The sequence below is a fragment of the Apis mellifera genome, linkage group LG2 (assembly GCF_003254395.2).
Source record: "Apis mellifera strain DH4 linkage group LG2, Amel_HAv3.1, whole genome shotgun sequence".
NCBI lineage: Eukaryota > Metazoa > Arthropoda > Insecta > Hymenoptera > Apidae > Apis > Apis mellifera.
This window is the reverse complement of record NC_037639.1, coordinates 2,212,501-2,236,258: the sequence shown is the minus strand read 5'-3', so window position 1 is coordinate 2,236,258 and position 23,758 is coordinate 2,212,501. Positions and strand designations below refer to the sequence as shown.

The 23,758-nt window shown below is 16.5% G+C and overlaps 1 protein-coding gene across 18 annotated transcripts in view; it reads left to right on the top strand.

The window, feature by feature from the left end:
- Window positions 1-23,758, top strand: part of LOC412594 — a 139,761-nt gene that overhangs the window by 30,965 nt on the left and 85,038 nt on the right. For 10 of the 18 annotated variants that reach the window (XR_003304118.1, XM_026438922.1, XM_026438926.1 and 7 more), the window contains one exon: window positions 4,151-4,211. Coding sequence is in view for 17 of the 18 variants with exons in the window: in XM_026438922.1 (XP_026294707.1) it covers window positions 4,151-4,211 (61 nt within the window). In the remaining variant the exon portion in view is untranslated. The remainder of the gene's footprint in view (window positions 1-4,150; window positions 4,212-23,758) is intronic. The other 8 variants (XM_026438928.1, XM_026438929.1, XM_026438930.1 and 5 more) reach the window with 1 other exon arrangement.

Genomic DNA, 23,758 nt, shown 5'->3' with positions numbered 1-23,758 from the left:
TACAACTATATTTTATGTTTTTTTCCCGCATATATAAAAACTTTACATGAAAATTTCTCGATCTTATATTATATATTTACAATGTTAATGTATGTACAAAATACTATTAAATTATAATCTCTCATTCGTAATCAACTTTTGCCACTAAAGTGTTATAATATATTTTATATATGATATATTAGTTAAAAAATTAAATAATTTTGAAAATCTAAATAAATTTTGTTTTTTTGTAACGATTTCATATAATTTCATTGTTCCATACATAGCAATTATGTTATCATAGAATAAGCATATTAAATTTTTATATTTCCAATAGTTCTTTGAAGAATTTATTATAATTATATTATATATAGAATTTCTGTTAAGATAGAAAGAAGTTTAAATTTATTTCTTTTATAATTAATATAGATTTAAAATAAAATGTACATTAATGTTAAAATATTTTTGTAAACAACTGTATATGTTTCATAATATTAAAAAGACATAATATATAAATAATATAATATAAATTATTTTATTTTTTTAAGTATTAAAAAAATTTTGTTATGCAATATTCAAGATTTAAAAGATTTTTACTTGTATAATTATCAAGAAACAAAATTCAGCAATATAACAAAATTTATACTTTTTATTTTTTTGCTTGTAACTTTTTTCTATTTTTATAAATAATTTATAAATTTTTTATACAATATTATTATTTTATAATAAGTAATTATTGTCTAAAATTTTTTTTTTATTTCTTATAGTTATGATATATATAATATATTTTATAACACAATTAAAGAGTATTTAAATTTTCAGACATCAATTTATTATATATTATTTTAATTTTTTATATATTATTTTTATTTTCTTAAAGTGAATTTATGCAACAAAAAAAAAGTTATATGATATTTACATGTATATGTGATATACACATTATATTTACGTAAACACTTTATATCCAAAAATTTTTATAATATTTTAAATTTCTGGGGACTTTTACTAATTAAAATAGTAATTATGCAATTATGCTTTTCTCAATTTTAACAATTTTATATATATCTATAATCTTTTTTAAATAAATTAATTAAATCAAGAAATTATTCGGAAAAAATAAAATATAAAATAATTTTTGGATGATCGAAAATAAAATGAGTAATGTCATAACAATAGATACTAAATATGAGACTAAATAGTGTAATGATTTTTGAAATGTTTTCGATATCGAATTGATAAAATTTCGATATCGAACATTGAAATTGACATATTTCAAGTTTATCATCATTTATGAGACAATTTTTAACTGATTCTTCCGTTATATGTATTAATTATTTGTCGTTACAATGTGATTTTAAAAAAAAAAAACATAAATAATAATCGCATATTTAACTATACTCTATCACAGATAAATATCAATCAAACAAAATTCTATAATTACATAAAATTAGTATTAACTAACATATATAATACTCTTTTTTTAAAAATGAAAAAGTTACTTTTTTGATTTTTTTATTTGATTTTTTATTTTGATGGTAAAATTTATTTTCATTTAATAATAATAAAATTAAAAAAAATAATAACAAAGTTAAAAAAAAAACTGAAATAATGAAAACTAAAAAAAGCTGGTAAATTTCATAATTATTGTTAAAATTTTTTTCTTGAAAATTATTAAATTTTCTATATTATTTATATCGTAGTGATGATACAGATTCTTTTTATAATAATATTATAAATATTATATACAAATATTATTTGCTGCAATTAATATTGTAGCTCTTTTTCCGAAAATTATACAATATTGATGAAAATGAACTTTTTATAGTTTTTCTTTTATTGCTTTATATCATAATTTACAGTTATTATGCATTCAGAAGTCAGTTCAAGATTGCTTTTAAATATATATTTAATTCGAGAAAGTTCAATGTGTATTTTATCATTTTTTATTTACAAATTGATATAATGTAAACGATGTTTTTATTGATCGTGGTATAATTTTTGAATGATTTATACATAATTATGCAAAAAATGTTTAAATTATATTTATTAATCATGTAATTAACTTATAAATATTTTTATGAATTATTATTATTGAGCAAAATAAAAAACATAAACAAATATGTTTTATATAACATTCATAAAAGTTATGTGATTGATAAATGGATTTTAGGATACTATATTACATTTAATGCATGAAATGATATTTCATATTCTTTTAATTTGATGTTTACATTATGCAAAAAAACCTGCAGTTGTGTCGGTATTTAAGTAAACTCATTTATATTTACATTATATTACAAACTTACAACATTCATTTTTTATAAAATTATTTATTATCATTTTTCTGATTTGATATTGTTTTGATATTTTTTACATTATATTAATAATGACAGTATATCAAAATATCTAAAATATCTAAAACTAATATTATGTTAATTGTATTAATAATTGTGATAATTTTTATTTGCAATAATAATTTTTGGAAGTACTGACAAAGTTTAGTCATTCGTAAAAAAATTTTTATTTCATAATTAAATTTTACATATGATTAATTTTTATATATCAGCAGTTTATTAAATATTTTTCAAAGACAAAAAATTATATGTATCAGAGAAAATATAAATTTTTAAAGAAAAAAAATAGGATATCTTTATAAAATAAAAAAATATAAAATCTTTATTTTATATTCTTATTTATTATTTTATTTATATTTAAAAATAAGTTATTATTGATTGTGGAATAATAAAATTTTCAAAAAAGATTTTTAAAAGTATGGGGAAATCTATCAATTAGAAAATATAATTAGAGAAAAAAAGAAATAAGAGAATATGAAAAAGTAAAAAAAATAAATTATCAATTTTAAAAAATCAAAGAAAATGTATCAATATCAATATTATTTATTAATATAAATATATGTCCAAATATCTAAAAAAAAATTTTTGAAATAAATACATACATATATATTAAGTTTGCTTAAGAATTAGAACATTATAAATAATTAATATCAGTTTAAAAATATATGATTTGATTCATGAATGATTTCATTGAGTGATGAATTTAAATTTATATTAAAAAATTTAAATTTATATTAAAAAGAAGAAATATTTATGAAAATAATATGATGAATATTTATGATGTAATATGATGCAAATAAAAAAACATAGTTATATAAAATTTATATTTGTGATTGTTTTAAAGATAAACAAGTTAAATATGTTATAATTTTTGATATCCTAATTTAAATAAAATTTATATTTGTGATTGTTTTAACAATAAAGAAGTTAGACATGTTACATTTTTGATATTTTAATAAAACATAACAATATTTAATAAAAAATAAAATATATAACTGATTTGAAATATTTCATGAAGATCGTTAAAAAATATTTAAAAAAATATAATATAATATAATGTATTAAATATAATAAATATATTAAATATAATATAATATATTAAATATAATGAATAATATATTATAATTTTTTTATTTGCCATAAAATATCAATTTATAATCAATGAATTTATTTTGAAATTATTTTTTAATAAATTAGATTAACAAATATCATAAAAAAAACTTCACACAAAAAAAAGTTAAATTTATTAATACTTTAAAAGAAACGTACAATAATATCAAAAATATTGATACATAGCATGGTTTGTTATAAATTATAAAAGTTAGAAACCATCAAGTATTATATTTTATTAATTTTTTTATATTGTATAATATTATAATTTTATTTACAATTATTGTAGACACAATTTCCGATTCGACAAATGCTTGTTTATTTTATTGTTATTTAATAATAAAATATAATTATTTTTATTACTAATTATAATATTATTATCGTTAAAAGCTGAATAATATATTTCTTTTACGATATAATTTTTTATTTATTTTTATTATTATTGTTTTTTTTTTCATTTTTTAAAAGGTAAGTATTAACTAAAATACCGACACAACTGAAAATAAAGAATACAATATTATTAATTATTATTAATCATTAAATGAATATTTTGAAACATATTTATCCAGACAATTAGATTTTTTAAAATTATTGTATGAATTGAAGGATTTTCACAATTTTTATAAAAGCACATATAATAATTATAATATTATATAATAAATTTTTACTTATTTTACTAAGAGAATTAAAAATTGTATGTTTCACAGGAAAAAGAAGATAAGAAGAAAAGCAGAAATAAGGAAGGTAATGAAAACTATTTCTATATTTGTGAGTACAAGCAAAATATTATTTATTTTTTTAGTTATTAATATTTTTCGTAAAATTATTATAATAATATCATAAATAATATCAAAATAATAATTTGTTGAATAAAAATTATCATTTATTCGATAGATAACTATCATTCTTATTATAATAATTTAAAAATATATATAACCATACTACAATAACTTATATAATATAATATAATTCATATATATAATATATAATATATAATATATATAATATATAATAATATATAATATATATAATATATAATAATATATAATATATAATATAATATAATAATATAATCGAATACCATAAAATTTTTTCATTTCTATTTTTTTCCATTAGAATCCAAAGTATATCGATAATATATCGATATATATTAATAATATTAATATATTATTTCTTTAATTGCTGTCGTCAATGAAATATAAATTTTATGAAATACATGATTAATAAGTGATTTTAGATTGTAATGCAAGATTATTTATGAATAATTAAAGATATTATTAATGATTATATATGGACATACATTAATGATATTTCATTAATTTTTTAATATATATTTTCAAAATATCGTTAACATATAAATAACAAAAATAGCTTAAATATACTACAATATAGTTTTTGTAGTATCAAGTCTCTCTATTTTTATTTTTAATTATTATTATATTATAATTATTATAATTATATATTATAATTATTATAATTATATATTATAATTATTATATTATATAATATCATATTTATTATTATTATAATTAATAGTAATAAACATTTTTATATACCTTAATAATAACATTAAATAGAAAGCAATTCTATTTGCTAAATGATATTTTAATGATATTTTTAATAATATATATTAAAAACTATCAGTATTGAAAAAAATATATAAATATAATAATAAATCGAAAAAATATCAATAATAGATAAAATCAATAGATAACAAATCAAGATTATAATTCTACAAAATAATTGTTTTATTAAAAATAAAAAATAGAAAGCAATTCTATTTGCTAAATGATATTTTAATGATATTTTTAATAAATATATTAAAAACTATCAATATTGAAAAAATATATAAATATAATAATAAATCGAAAAAAATAATCAATAATATTTAATCAATAATAGATAAAATCAGTAGATAAAAAATTAAGATTATAACTCAAAATAATTGTTTTATTAAAAATAAAAAATTAAATTCTATTTCTAAAAGTATATTTAATTAAACTCTTTTGACAATCTTTCTCCTTTATTTTTATTATTCTTAAGTAAAACACATACGCATGCGCATGCACACATACCTACGCACACATATTTATCTTTTTTCTATTTTATATAAAAAATATTATGATTAGTATCGAAATCAACGAAAAAAATTTATGTGAAAATGGTTGTTTAATTTACTTGGAAATGGAAAATTCTTATAGAATCTTTAAAAGTATTTCTTAAAAAACAAAAAAATTGCTTTTCTAAAAAAAAGAGAAAATTGTTAAAAATTATTTATGAATATTATGTTTATCTCTTATTATATTTTTTTCACATATTCTAATATATTGGCGATATAATATATTTTTTAAAATAAAATGTTGTTTTCGAAATAAAATGTTTATTATATATCAACTTTTAAGAATTTGTTATAAAACAAATATTTTAATTTTTAAATTCATAATGACTTAGTTTACAAAAATAATTTCTAAATTAATTGAGAAAAGTTGAGGAAAAATTATTTTCACTTTCTCCCTTGTTTTCTAGTATAAAAACATTTTTGAAGAAATTTGAAACTCTTTAATGATTTAAAATGATCTCATAAGGGAATTTCAATAATTCGAGAATTCACATTTTTTTTAAATTTTACAGATTTATAAGAGACTTCAAGAAATACTAGATAATTTTTTTTTAATAATTATAAATTATTTTTTAAAAAATAATTATAGTAAAAAATGAATAAATTTTTATGTCTTATAAAAAATTTTTATACCATATAAAACGATACTATTAAAATAGAAATAGGCATGCAAAATTCATATATTTAATTATTTAAAATTATTTAAGTATCATATTATGTAATAATTTAATGTATTTAATATATTTATCTGTATTTATTTTTTATATGTTTTTTAATATAATAAAATATTAAAATTTTTTTATTATAAATAAAAAATTTTTATTAATTTCATAATATCGTATTAATAATAATATCACATTTTATAAAGCATAAAAAACTATTCATTTTTTGTTATGAGAATTTTTTATATTTATTATAAGGAAGTTTTAAAAATACGTAGAGAAATAAGATAACATTTAATTTAATTAATTATATTCAAGAGATGTTTTCATCTTCAAGAACCGAAAAATTATTTAATATTTTTTTTGAGATTTTTAACAAATTTACAAAATAAAAAAAAATTAAAATTTTTAGGTTTGTGTTATGAAATATAATAAATATACATTTTGATTTATTTTTAATATAACAAAATGATTTCTATATTGTTTATATGATTTATTTGTTAAGACTGTTTAACAATTGAATAATATTTTGATCAATGATAAAAAATTTTTACACACTATTATGAATACTCTTCGCGATGAAATGATATCCTATAATTTTTAGTAATTGTAAATTGATATTTTTTATTTATATATATATATATATATATATATATATATATATTATTTTTTATTTATTTCTCTTTTTTTCATATTTTCTAAACCCATGATACTAAACCCATTATTTTCATAATTAAATTCAAATTCAGCATATATAAAAAAATAATAATAATAAATGTAACTTTTTCTTTTTTAAACAACAGAATTGATATATTATATATCATTTTGTTGTATATATGTGTTATATATGTTATCATTCATATTTCATATAAATAAAAAAAATTTGAGAAAATATAAATTACGATTTATTTCTTTTTCTTTTATTATTATTAAAAAAGATAATTTATATAGAATGTTCCAAAAATACACTTATTAATTGGAAATTCTTGAGATAATTTCATAATTTCAATTTTAACATTTTTCTTTGCAAATTACGACTTTATTAAAAAGTTATTAACAAAAAACAATTTATTAATCGCGAAATAGATTAATCGAGTCGTGTTAGTTACGTGCTTGATATGAATAAGCTTAATTAAACTTCAATGTATCGAAGAAAATATATTGAATGTAATAAATATTTTTTATCGACTGAAAATTATATCGAATTATATCTTATTAAAAAAAAATGAATAAATTAATTACTATTTGTATAGAATGATAAATCGAATTTATTTCTTATTCAAAATGAATATGATATAAAAAAATAAATATAAAATTTTTCTAATGAATTAAATACGATAAATAATATATATATTTGAAATAAAAAAAATAAACGATACAAATCTTAAATTAAAAAACAATTGAGCAAATAAATAAATCAAATTATTTATCGAAAATTCAATTCAAACTTTAAAATCATTCTTCTGAATATTTTTTTTAATGTTAGTAATCCTTAGTGATCCTTGATCCGTCCTTAATATTAAATTAATAATTCTTAATAGATTGATTACAGATAAATATTATTGAAAAGTAACATATGAAAGCAATATATTATTGAATTTATTATTCACTTCATTGTAGTATCATAACATTGATTAATTGTAATTACTTGTAATTTAATAAAAAAATTGAATTTAATTTTTCTTTTTCATTGTTACATTTTAGCATTAAGCATTTTTGTTTAAATCTTTATATTAATAAGTATTTCGGCTAGAATCTCTGACCGAAGGTGAAAAGATAATAGTATATTTTCTTATCTTGATGATGAGAATGAATAATGATTCACAATCTGATCGTATTTGATGGTCAAAATTGACATAGTTTTAATAAACTTCAAATTCATACTAAATTCATACTAAAAACTCTACAGAAAATCTTTCCACGATAAATTTGAGAGTTCCATGATATAATATTAATTAGTAATATCATGGATTAGTTTTTTAAATGATGATATCCTAGAAAGGCTAGGAAAAATTTCTCGAATTAGACTTAAAATGAGTGTTGTACAAAAATACATAATTCTAATTTTCAAGCGCATGTTTATTATAAACTTCGTCAAGAAGCTAGTGATGTTGGTTGAAACTGGAATATAAGATTTCAAACTTGCATTGCATTTTAACCAAGCTATAGTGTTTTAAAAAATATTTAATATTTATCTAATACGTAAAATACTATCATAAAAATAATATTGTTTTATAATATTCCTCGTTTTAGATTTAGAATCCAGAAAAAATATTTTTATCATATTTGTAATTCAATAATCTCGGGTGATTAGGATTGAATACAATGTAGTCAAATTATAAACAATATTTAGTCTTAAACCATTTGCATATTTCAATGGAATTGTATCATTTTTTAATTTTTTTTTTTTTTGACTGTGTCTATTATTTATTGCACTAGAAATTATCAATAATAATTATGATTGAAAAGATTTATGATATATTTCTTGCTACTTTTTATCTCACATAAGTAGTGAAAATATTTTTAAAAAATTTTTCGAATATAATAATGAATCTTACTGTCTGTACTGTAAATTCTTCTTAAGCTTGAAGATATTATCCACAGTATGGCTACAACGTTCCATGGATTTCCCAAATTTAGTATGGATTTTTCATGCGCTTTTTGTATTTTAATATTTTGAATTTACAATTTATTAAAACTTCGTTTTAATTATTAAATATAACTATATATTGTGATTATTGTGAAAAATTGTCATGAAGTATATATAATCATATCGCATCTATTAATACAAATTTGCTTATCATTAAAATAAGAAAAAAGCACTTTTTATTCAACTTTAGTAGAAATTCCAGCTCATATACGCATTCATTCAGCTTTGCGATCACGAATACAAAGATTTAAACAAAACTTTGCTGTTAAAGTGTAACAATGTGCAAGAAAAATTAAATTCAATTTTTTTACTAGATTATAAATGATTATAATGATAAGCTGATCAATGTTAATGATTTATTTATAATTACAAGATATTTTTCGATGTTTTTTTTATAATTAGTTTTATGGTATAAATCTATCAAAAATTAATTCAATGCTAAGAAAATATATTAAAATATTATTAATGTTAAAAAAGAAAGAAAGATTTTGTTGAGAGATTGATTTTATATACTTAATTATTTATTTTTTAATTTAATAGGTTGTAACGTATCATTTATTTTTTATTTATATATTATTTATTGTATTATTTGAATTATTTATTGTTGATTTGTTGAAAAATTTTATTATAAATTTTTTATGAAATTTGATATATATTCATTTTGAATGATGAAATAAATTCGATTTATTCGTTCAATACGAATAACAATTAATTAATTTATTCATTGTTTTTGAATAAGATATAATTCGATATAATTTTTATCGATAAACAAATATTTATTATATTTAAAACACTTTTTTTGACATATGCTATTTAAATTTGTTTACCAGCATGTAACTAACATTACTGTCGCAATTCGATTAGCTTATGCGCTACGTAATTAGTTAATGTTATTTGTTAATTATAAAATTCTAACGAAAATGTTGTCTTGAAATTATTTGAAATGTCAAGAATATCCAGCTATTCCTAGATATTTTTAGGACACATTTATAAATATCTATATAAAATTTAGATATATTATATTAATCTCAAAAACTATTGAAAATTATGCTATAATTTTGTTGCAGAATATATTAAAATGGATCTTATATTTGGCTAAAAATTTTTCAATTTCTTTTTGGAATACTCTCTAGAATTGTATCATTGAATAAATTTTAATGTATGATTTTAAAAAATAAGATGTACAAATTTTGAAATCGATTGATAGCATGAAATGATATATCGAATTTGAAAATTTTTTACTTTTATTAATTTGTTTTTTTTTATAGTAATATTTCATTATTATATATATAAACTTGAATGACATTTTTGTATCTATTTTTGCTTCTTGAATCGATCTTCTAAAAATATTTCACAAGTATATTAATATTTTTAGATTTAGAAATTAATTCGATACTTATTAAAATAAAGTTATTATTTATTTGAAATCATATAACTTTTATTTTTTAAAATATTTGTCATTATTTTTGATAAAATTATTTCATATTTGAAATAAATTTTGTTCTAAGAGAAAAAAAATAGCTTCTTCATTTATAATTATTAAATGTTAAATTATTCTTTGTTTTAATTTATATAGTCAATAATATTTTTTACATTTCTTTCAATAATTCGTTTGAAAATATATATAGTTAAATAACATTGAAACAGTTTAAATATATATTTAAATAAAATTAAAAAAATAATGCATGAGTTTTTTCATTGAATAAATAATTTCTTTTTTTTTTTGTAAAATATATTTAAAAGATTTGTCGCATTTCGCAATTAGTAAACGATTTTTTTTTTTTCAAAATAATTATTTTTGCGAATTGATTGATAGTAGTTTGCATTGATTGGAACTAAAAATTGGAACAAGTCGTAACGTATTACATTTTTCATATGAAATTTTTAAATTAGAATTAATTATAAATAATTTAATGTTTATATGTCTCTCATTCAAATTATAGATATATATTATATTTATAAATATAAATTACATTATATTGATTATAATATTATATTTGAATTTAAATTCAGATTCGCATACTGAATTATTACATGCTACATATTACATACTACATATTATTCTGCAATAATAAATCTTATTTAATCATAATGAAATGTTAATAATATATTAAAGAACATATCTTTTATTGATTTATAAAAAAAATTGTATCTTAAAATTTTGTGATATTTGTAAAAAAATAATATCTTATATAATAGTTTTTTAATTTGAACGTACTAAGCAAACATTCTTTATCATTCCTATGAAAAATATGCCTCAGTTTTTCTCTTTGCATCAGAAATAGAATTTATTACATTATTTTTTATTACATTATTTTATTATATTATCGATATATAATTTATTTGTTTATAATTAATTTTAAATTAAATTTAAATTATCACTCTATTAACTTTTCTATAATTACGAATAATACTAATACTAATAACTATAATAACTATACTAATAAAACTAATAACTACTAATCTATTATACTTTTATATAAATGCATTATTTTGTTTTTTTTTTTTCATATTTCCGTATATAAAATATAACTATTGACATATATTGCTATATCCTCCAAAAATAACTTATATTACTATTCACGATTTCCTTATAAAACAGTAGTAATAAATTATCAATAGTATTGATCAGTTTTATCTATTCTATATTATAGTAATATGGTAATAATTTTTTATTTTATTACCATATTATTATTATCTTTATTTTATGATAATATATTCTTTTATATATAATAATTATTATATCTAAATTTCAAATATTTAATATAGTTATAATCTTTCATCATTTGTTTTTCCAAGTTTAATAATATTATTTGATATATGCAAATTTAATCTATATGCAAATACATTTTTCTTTCAAAACTTTGTTTTTTTTTTATAGTATCAAAAATATATTTCTGATTTATTTTTATTTCCTATATATTATATATAATAACATTTTAATTTTAACAATTCTTTAATAACATAATATTTGTATAATAAAAATATGGTAACTCTAAGATTCAACAATAAATTATTATTTAATTGTAAAATAATTTATTTACTTATAGGTAAATCTATTCAAATTAGATTTTCTATATTGATATTGTCTTAACATGATAGAATGAAATATATGTGTGTACAAAATAATTTATTAAGTATTATTTATGCTATTATAATTATTGATGGAAAAAAATTTTTAGATAAAATTAAATAGTTTTAAAAGAGCATTCTGATGCTTTTTTTTTATAAATGGATAAGTAGACAATCATCTGAAGATCATTTTTTAAAATAAAATCATATATTTTTTACTGTAACAATTGAGAATGTGTTTTATAAATTTCAAATTAAAATATTTTTTACAGTAATGTTTTTTGAATATGAATAGTTTAATATTTTTTTTTTTTAGAGAGAATATCAAATTGTATCAACTAATAATACAATAAAATATATATATTATATATTATATATTAATATAATATTTTATTTTATATTATATTATATATATATAATAATTTCATTTAAAAAATGTTAATGACTTTCATATATTTTCTATATATCGACTTAAAAAAGAAACTAATATTAGAATGTCGTTTCTAGAACCATTCAATTCTAATATCAAACATTTTTTGTTATTAATAATAACGATAATAAAAATCAAGATAATAATATCTAGTGAATTTTATACATATAGGGTATTCTCTAGAAAATTGACAAGTTTAATTGATGATTTCAAGGAATCTTTATAAAAATTTTTGTTTTGGATTTATTAATTATTGGATTGGAATTATTAATAAAAAACACTAATTAATCACAAAACACGTAGATTTATTACGCTTTGAATAAATAAGTTGAAATAACATATTTTAAAACAATATAATTGTATAATTATATAATATATAATTATAATATTATATAATTGTATAATTATATACTTGTATAATTATTGGATAAAAATTATATCAAATTATATTTTATTATATAAACAATAAACTTAATTAATTGTTATTCATATAGAATGAATAAATAGAATTTATTTATTATTTAGTTTATTTATTTTATTACAATCTAGAAAATTTTTTCTTTATTTCTAACAATCTATCGGAAAAGATTGAAAAAATAATGTAGTTTTTACTATTAAAAGAGATTTGAAATAAAAAATATTATTACATAAAGTTTTGTCCATATATATCCATGAGAGCGTTTATATAAATATACAATCTTTTATTTTTTTTTCTATTTTTTTTTCACAATGAATAACTATATGTAACGAATGAATCAATCAAAATAATTTTTCGTAAATTTTTTCAATATTAAAATATCTTTTCATATCGAATTTAGATTTCGTATTAATTATTATTTATATTTTTTGGAGTATATTAATGTTCAAATATTATTCGGTTCAAATATCTAAAAAAAAAAAAAAACGAATATTGTTGAATTAAACGATCAGAAAGGAAATTAGAAGCTAAATTAAAAACGAAATTAAAGAATTTTTGAAAATTTTTGTTAGTATGTAATTACTATGTAGACAATTATTTTATCTTGTCACCGTAAATATCTTATAATATTAGATAAATAAAAATTTTTAATTATTTTATGGTATCGGTTATCGTAACCGTCATTATTTTAAAAAAATAAAAAAACTTTATATAAAAAAATAAAAATTACTATTTTTGATATAATATTATATTAAACTGTAATATTGAATATGATTAATTTACGTTGTTGAACAACTATTAAATTTTTTAAGCTCAGAAATTTACGATTTTATTTATTGACATGATATAAAATGGATTTCATTTTCTATTATAAAATTATGAATGAAATCATTATTTTTTTTGATTATTTCTTGAAATCTAAGTGCACATATTAATCGTAATAAATAATTAGTTAATTTTACTGCACGCATCAAATACATATTTGGATATATATATATACATGCAAAATACACATGCAAAAATATACATGCAAAAATTTTTTTAAAGGTTTAAGTTTACGAAAACGATCGATATTTCTTTCTATATTGAACATAATATTTCATCTCGCTACAAATCATTGAGAAAATCTTATCAAATATTGTATCGCTAATTTTGTTAACTGATTTCTAACATTAATATATACCAATTATATATATACCAATAATATATACCATTAATATATACCAAGTATATATCTTATATATCTATATTAATATTAATATAATGAAGCATTGATTTATCCATTTATTTGTTATAGTTTTATTAATTGTAATTTTTAAAAAACTTTAAAAATATGAAATAAGAATTAAAAAAATATACAATAAAATTTTATATATATTAAAATTAATTAATATATTTAATATACACTAAAATGGAAAAATGACTTATTGACTATCCTCTATATAATAAATTATATATTATATATTACATTATATATGTATATATTTAATATTTCATACACACAATGTCTCATCTAAATTTGATATTTTGATTTCCTTCTTCCTTTCCCTTTTGATTATTATTTGCGAAAAATATTTCAAATGAATGAGGAGAACATTATGGTATTGTTGATGTTTTTTCGAATGCCTAAAAATCATATGAAAATCAATTTTGTTTTTTAAATGGAATTATATATTTTTTAATATATTAATAAATTGATTTTTTTATTTTTTAAAAAAGTATTAATTTATAGATATATGTCTAAAAATTATTTTCGAATAAATAATAAAATTATTTATTTTAGCAAATATTTTAAATTCAAAGATAGTTTTAATAAAATTTATTATATCAGAGACAAGAAACACACAAAGTAATACATTTATTTATGCTTTCTTTATTTTTCATATGAAAAGTTTTACAAAATATCAAAGTTTTCAAAATTGAAATATTTATCTAATAATTAAACTAATAATTTTTAAGTATATAAATATATATGAATTAATACTTTTTTTTTTTTTATAGAGAATATTAAACTATAAGAAGAGAATATAAACTATATCTATTAATATATTGAGAAAATTTCATTAAAAAAACAAATTTGATCTTTATATAACTTTTACACATTTACTTTCAAAATTAAGATTATTCAACTCTTATCTGAAACATTTTTAATGAATTATAATTCTAATAAAACTATTAGATGACGCATCCTATACAGAATCAGACTAAATAATCTATATAAGAGGATATAGTTTTTTTATAAAATTATTAAAATTTTTTCATCCGAGAAATAATTGATTAATTTCTGATTGAGTATGAATTATATATGAGAGAATTATTTATATATGAAAATACGATAAAATTTTATTCTTCATTTTTTATTTATTATTTTTACATAGAATAATTTTCTGATAATTTCTTAATATATAATTAAAATATCTAATTATCTAATAATATCTAATTAAAAATTAATTAATTTCGTTTATATTTAAAATATTTTTAAATTTCCTTTTTTTTGCATAAACTTTTTTAAATTTTATTCTATTTTTTTTATTTTTTCATAAAAAATCATTCTATATACATATATAAACACATTATGCTGAGTTTTGACAATATTTCTGATAATCACATTATTATTATACTTCATACCTTTTTGTCAAATTCTATTTATATATCATTATTTTCATCTGTATCTATTATTAAAGTATAAATATTGATATTGATATTTGGCTTGGAATCATATATTGAAATCGTGATAAATTTTATATTTATTAATTAAATTAATTTTCACTAATTATAATATTCTTTTTTCATTTAAATCGATATCTTTGTATCATTTATATATATCAGTTGATTTAAATATGTTTTTTATATTTTCAAAGTAATAATTTAATTTATTTATTAAATTAATTTAATAAATTGTTATAATTAATATAATTATTAATATGACATAATAATTTAATTAATATAATAATTTGTGAAATATATTCTACTTTTTAGACCAATGAATCATAACTTTATAATTTTAGTGTAATATATTTTTTATTAAGTAGTTTCTTTGTTATTTTATAAAGCTATTTTAAAATTTTTGCTATATTTAGAATAATTTCCACTTTTAATTCTGTAAATTGTTATAAATTAATTGCTATCATTAAATATGCTATTATATTCCAGTATATAATAATATTTTTTTTTTAAATTCAAAATTTTGTTAAACTTTATACTTTAAACTTTGTATAATTTCTTAATAGAATTCAGATTTACAAAAATGCATAATGCAATAATATTTTTTTAATTATATTAGGAAGATTTAACTCTTATAGAGTTATGCACAACTAATTGTAATGTATATATATATATTTGTTATATGTATATGTTACTATATACATATTATTTTTCTTATTAAGTCACAAACATTATTTTTGTTATCACTAACAATAGTTTTTGATTATTTTCCAAATGTAGTCGAAGTAAGAAATTTACTCTTGTTATCTTTTTTAATTATAGTTATAATATTATTTCTTCATTATCAACAATAGTATTAATAATCTTAGATATAATTTTTTAATTTTTATATATATATTTTATATATATTTCATTATTTTTAGCAATATAACGAAAGAAAATATGAGATCTGTAATACAATTAAATTATAATGATTTGTTTATAATGAAATATATAATTAATCTAAAGTTTTGTTTTATTTATTTTATAAATCTATTATAAAATGAATATATTATGAATAAGTGATAATTTTCTTTTTATTTCATTATATACTTTATATAAATAAATTTTTAATAGACATATTTTTGCTAATATATTTCTATTTGGAATTTTATATTTCATATATCATTTAATGTTTATATAAAATTAATAAATTCTTATTTATTATTGGAAAAAGTATAACTCATGCTATAATTTTTAATAAAATAGTAGGATTTCTTTGTAAATGAAATCAGTTGATTTAAATATGTTTGAAATTTAATTTGTTTCAACTTTGAATCAGAACGAAATAAAATATAAGAAAATATTTATTTAAAAGAGATAGAAAATTTAATTATTTAAAAGAAATATAGAAAAAATAAATTTAAAAGAAAAGAATGATAAATAGAAGGAGTACTCTCAAAATGCATTTCATTTAAAGTATAGATATGATTTTATATATTTTATCAATAAATACAGAAATATTTTAAATTCAATTTTACTTATAAATATTTTAAAAATATTTGAATATTGAATTATCAATAATATTATCGATAATAGCAGCTTTATTACAAATTAGGTTATTAAAATAACGGTAATCAAAAATACATAGGATATTTCGTTTGATTGATACAATTCAAAAATTTCATGAAAGATTAAAATTATCAATGAAATGTTTTAAAAGAAAGATATATACAATCTTTTCCATGAACAAATAATCAACAATTGTAAACAATCTTTTTGCCAGAGAAGATTTTAGCTAACTTCATTTTTTTAAACGGAATTATTATTAAAATTTTAAATGCAATTATTATTTTAAAAAAATATTTTCTAAAAAAGTATTCCTCATTTATATCGAAAAACCATTAACTTACGAAATATTTTAATTTAAATATTGCATTTTTGAATTGGGAATTAAAAAGATCATGATCATAATTGGTTTTAATTTGACACCAGGACAATTTTCGCGAGAGAATAAAATATATAAAAATAAAATATATGCATTTTCTTTATTGGGCATCCAGTTAAACAAAACACAATTAAATATAATAAACGCATTAAATAATAGTAAAATAAAATATTAATGTATATTTTTAATTATCAACATTAATACAAATATTAACATTGAATATTATATTTATTTTTAATTAAATTATTTATTATTAATTAAACTATATTGTATATTAATAATTTTAAAATTATTTTATATTGAATTTTGTAATTATTTTATATTTTATATTATTTTATATTATAAATTCAAATTTTTATTGCTATACATTATAAAGATATTATAAAGATCGATTAATAATTTATCTTTATCAAAAATTTTTTGATCCAATCTTATGAAAACAAAAACATATTATATTTATTAATAAAAAAAGAATATTATTATATATAATAATCATAATAGTAATGCAAATGAGAGTACAACAAGGAGAGTACAAAGAAGATTGAGGAGGATTGATAAATAAGCAAATTTGATATATTTTTATATTTCCCACGTTAAAAATAAAAATTTTTTTTTTTAAATGTTTTTTCTAATATATTCATTATTCTGTAAATTTCTCTTTTTTTGTAAATTACTTCATAAAAACTTTCAAAGATAATTTGAAAGTTGAATATGAAATTCTCAAATATCTATCTAAAATTTTTCATTTTTTCAGATTTTTTTTTCTAGAAATTTAAAATCATTTTTATTTTAAAAAATGTTTAGAGAAAAAATTTTTGTTATTTAGACATTTAAAAAAATTTTGTCTCTAAAAATTAAGATTTTTTTCGAAAATGATATTTTCATTAGAATTTTAAGAATATCATGCATATAAAAAATGTCATGCATATTGAAAATCAAAATATCCAATATAAATTTTTTTACATAAAAATCCATCATTTCGTATGATACGATCTAATAACGCCTTGTATACAAAATATATTTATATAAAGATATCTTATGTAATTAACTCACTGGAAAAGTAATTTTGCATGAAAAATGAATCTTAAAAACAATAAAATTTTTTCATTTTTTTTTTCAAAATAAAATAGAATGTTTATCATATATATATATAAAGTTTTATATACATATATAAAAATAGAAATACTTTAATTAGAAATTTTTAAAGAACTTAATTTATAATAATTCTTAATTTCAAAGAACATTTTTCTTTGCAAAAAATTTACGGCATTGTTAATTATGAGCTATTAATGAAAAATATTGACTAAATAAGCATATATTAATTGAATTGTGATGGTAATGTTGATTATGTATTATCGAATGAGCACAAATAAGTCTAAGCAACATATGTCGAAGAAATATATTGAATATAATAAATATTTTTTTATTCATAAAAATTATATCAAATTTCATCTTATTCAAGAACAATAAATAAATTAATATTATAGAATTAATAAATATTTATTCATATTCAAAATGCATAATCAAATTGAATATCGAATTAAAAAAGCGAATATAAAATTTTTCAAATGAACGATAAATGTTTATAATCATATTATTCATATTTAAAATAAAAAAAGTAAACAATACAGCTGATAAATTAAATTAAAAAACAATTGAGTAAGTGAACAAACAAGTAAATAAAATCATAACTTATCAAAAATTCAATTTAAAATCTCTATTTTCTTTTTTTTAATTTTATTCTGATATACTTTCTTAGCATTGAATTGATTCTTGTCTAATATTAAAGTGTTTTAAAATTGATTATAGATAAAATATATAAAAATAATAGATCAATATATCTATAATTCATTTTTATGCATAGTCATCAACACTGATTAGTTATAATCATTTGTAATCAAAAAAGAATTGAGTTTAATTCTTAACTTTTTTTCCATATTGTATACTTTAACACTAAATATTTTTATTTAAATTTTTATATTCGCGATTGCGAAGCTGAGTAATGAAAATAGATATATGCTAAAATTTTTGGTCAAAGTTAAATAAATGAAAAGATGGACTATTTTTTTCATTTTGATAATGAATTATGAATTATATTGATAGATGTGTTATACATGACTATATATAGCTATTTTTCATAATGACTCACAATGTATGATCATATTCGGCGAAATCTTAACAAATTTATATCAAAATGCAAAAATTAGTACGCATGAAAAATCCATAATTAATTTAGGAAATCCAAAATTAATTCTCTGAATAATGATACTTTTAAAGAAACTTATAGATACTTTTAAGAAAAATTTTTCGAAATAGATTTGAGATAAGTGTCACAAAAATATATAATAATTCGCGTATATTTATTATAATAATCTCGCCAAGAAAAATATGATATTGAAAATTGATATTCAAAATTACTTGAACATATCCTTACATTCCATTTTAGGTTGATGTATTTGAATATTTTATTTATGGTAAAAAAATATTTAATTTCTAATAAATATTATCTAAATATTATTCGTAGAAATAACATTGTTTTCTAGTAATATCCTAAATGTTTTAGATTTAATAAGGACAATAATTAACTTTTTTCGAAATTGATTTTTATTTTTGAAAAATTTTTTTAAAATATTTTTATTTTTTGAGAGTCAATACTCATAATAAAATTCAATATAATTCAATTAATAAATTATAAACAACTTTTTTTCTTAAACCGTTCGCATATATCAAACTGTTATAAATCTTTTAATTTTTATAATATTGAATTTGTTTCAATTGCTCATTTTACTAGAATTTTTTTTTTTTTACAAGAATTGTCATGATCCTTAGAAATTTAAAGATTTATGATAAGCTGTGCTATTTTTTATTTCGTATAAATAGTAAAAACATTTTTCAAAAATTATTCAAAAATGACAAATCGTACTATATCATAAATTTTTATTTTATAAATAAAATATAAAATTAGATTAAAAAAGATAGAAAAAATAAAATGTAAAATTAAATTAAATTAAAAAATTTTTTAAATTAAATAAACGGTTAAGATCATTTTAATATTTTTTAATTAAAACTATTCAAAGTTTAGAGAATTTGTGAGATTTATGATTAGTCTATTTAAATAATAGAAATCTTTCTTGAATTTTAAAGGAAACTATCAATGCTGTAAGAAGAAAACATAGTTTAATACTATATAATCAAAAAGTTATTTTCATTTCTGATTTAAGAATTTCATTTTATAAAATTAATAACTTCATATATTTTTAAAATCTTTTCTGAACTAAGAGATATATATTTATATCCGCATATATTGTCCATAAATAATCCACAAATATTTTATCTTTTATTGGAATAGAAAATAAAAGACAAATCTATACACTAATAATGAAGAAACACGTAAATAAAATAATTAATATAAAATAAAATATAAAATAAAAAAAAATAAATTTCTTCGATATTAAATATCATAATATTATAGCTAATCGTATAGAAATTAAAAAAGAATCATTACATGAAAATTAATATTTTTTCTTTTTATTTTCGAATTAATTTTTTATAATAATTTCGAAATTATTTTTAGATTTTTAGATTTTAAATTATTTTCACAAAATTTTTAATAGAATTATTGTCTAAATGTATTTCTCTAAAAAGATTTTTTTCATACTAATAAATTTCGAATAAAAGTTTATTTCCACAATAGTATGACAGTTTTATAGTAATTATAAAATAATATTAAATTACTTTTTTATTTTTTTATTTTTTTTCTAAATTAAATAAACTGCGATGGCAACTCATTCAGAGATATAGCTAAAAATAGATAGGACATATAGTATTGCTTAAATATAAATAATATACATATATTGTCCATGAACAGTCGGAAAACTAGTATTAATAAAAGATAATTTGATAGTATATAAGTGAAATATAATATGTAAATTTTTAAAAAGAAAAAAATTTTTTGTTCATTTCTGATCAGAATTTTATGCGAAATTTGTACACTAATAGCACACTCCATATCTGTTTTACTTCATCTAAGTTATTTTGCAAATTTTAGTTGCAATTGTTATAATTTAATAAAGAAGCTTCAATCGATATTTTTATATATTAATTTTTTATGTTTTGGCTTCTAGAATAGATCCTGAAAAGATATCTTATAAATATATTAATATTTTATTAGAATTAATAAATAATGGTACAATTTCAAAAGAATAATTTTATTTTTAAATAAAAAAAAATAAGCCAAAAAGTAACCAAAAATATAGAATAAAATTTTTTTAACTTTTTTTTTGAATTTCGTTTTCGAATAAATCAAATTTAAAAAACTTTTTTTTGTTTAAAGAACAAACGAAATTGTTATTTCGTCATTTGATATGAATGAATTATTAATAGGAGAAAATTTTATACATAATAAGAAAAAAAATACATAATAAGAAAAATAAAAGAAATGTAAATTTTTCATAAAAAAATTGAATTTGAAAATTTGTTGATTACATGATTTCTTGTATATTTTTATAAAAACAAGAATTTAACTCACAAAATTTTATTTCACATTTTTTGCTTATTTTCACATATAGAGTAATTATCTATAGTTCATTCATATTTAATCCGAAATTAATTAATTTTACTTATATTAAATTATCCCATAAGTTCGTGTCTGTTTTATTATTTAAAATTATATATTAAATATTTTTTTAAAATTATGAAAAAATATATATTTTTTGTAAATTATCTTCTTATTCCATTAATATCTTTTCATTTTTTTAATAAAAACATTATATCATTATTATAAAATTTGCATAATTGTTTGAAATCATTTTTTAATGATATCATTTGATATCATTAAATTTTTTTTTGTCTAATGATCTCTTTGTTTCTTACGCTCTTTTTTTTTTTGCTTTCATATAGCAATACATAAAATATATTAATATTCTCTTTCAATTTCGATATTTGATTATTTCAGTATTATTGTAATTTAAATTTAATTTTATTAAGAAATTTAGTAATTATATCTATTGGTTGAGTCAGTATTGGACAGAATTGAATTTCTAATTATTTTTTTCTACATTTTTATATAAAATGATATTTGGGAATGATATATGCTTATTGTATTTATTTGATGTATTATTTTTTATTATATGAATTATATTTTAATTATGTATATAAGTTCATCTGTAATTTTATGTCTTATTTATTGAATCAATAATTTTTAATGCAACAATTCTTTATACAAAAATAAATACAAATAGTAGACAGTTATCAATTCTATTTCAATACTCGATAATTTTCCAGCAAATATCACAAAAATATAAAATATCATAAAATCATTAATACATTTTCTCATTTCATTATCATTTGCAAAGTCTACATTGCTGAAACAATCAGTTTTTCTTTTTTTTTAACAGCTTTGTTTTAAGATTTATATCTAAATCTCAATTTTTCTTTTAATACCACAATATTTGTTTTACATTTATTACATTATGTAGTATATCTACAAATATGCTAACAAACCTTATCACATATGTTATATCCTTAAATATAATAAATTTCAATATTGTATTTCAATTCAATTTGTAAGAAAATTATTAAATTATACTTCTTATTTCATATCTTGAATCAATTCCAGTGAAAATTTTAAAATCTCTTATTGTATTGTTCAGTTATATTTTCAACGTACTATTTTTGAATTAGTTTTATGTTTCTTTCTTCTTATTCTATATTCATTATCTAAAAGCAATGTTAGCATCTTCAAATATTAAATCAAAATTTTTATTTATTTTTTTCTTTTTCTGTCCAATCCTGTCATCTATGATGAATTAATATTAATGATTTTTTATCATTTATGAATCTATATTTTTTTATCTTTATTTCAAATTTATTTTATTTTATAAATTCCGTGAATTTTTATTTCTATTATAATATTATATTAATAGTATTTTTAAGTCATATATTGCGTTCTATAGATTAAATATTTCATTATTTTTTAGATATTTAGATATAGTTTTTTAAAACTCCATGTAAACAAGCAGTTTTTATATCGAATATTATCATGTGTATCATTTTTTTTACAACCAATGTAATAATTATTCTTATATTGATGTTAATAATTATATCATAGTAATCTATTATAAATTTCTATATATTCATAATTTTTTGTATTTTCAATCTTGTTTTGTATTTTTTATTCTTTTTGGTTTTTAGAATTCATTTATTATACATTTGGTTTTCTTCTATGTTTCTTTTTTCTATGTTCTTGCTTTGTTATTGAATTTTCTTGTTTTGTTTCAGTGATGATTTCTCTTTTTCTATGGCTTTTTTTTTGGATCATTATTTGTTGAAATATCAAATATCCAAATATGTCAGATTTCAGAGGCTAATATCT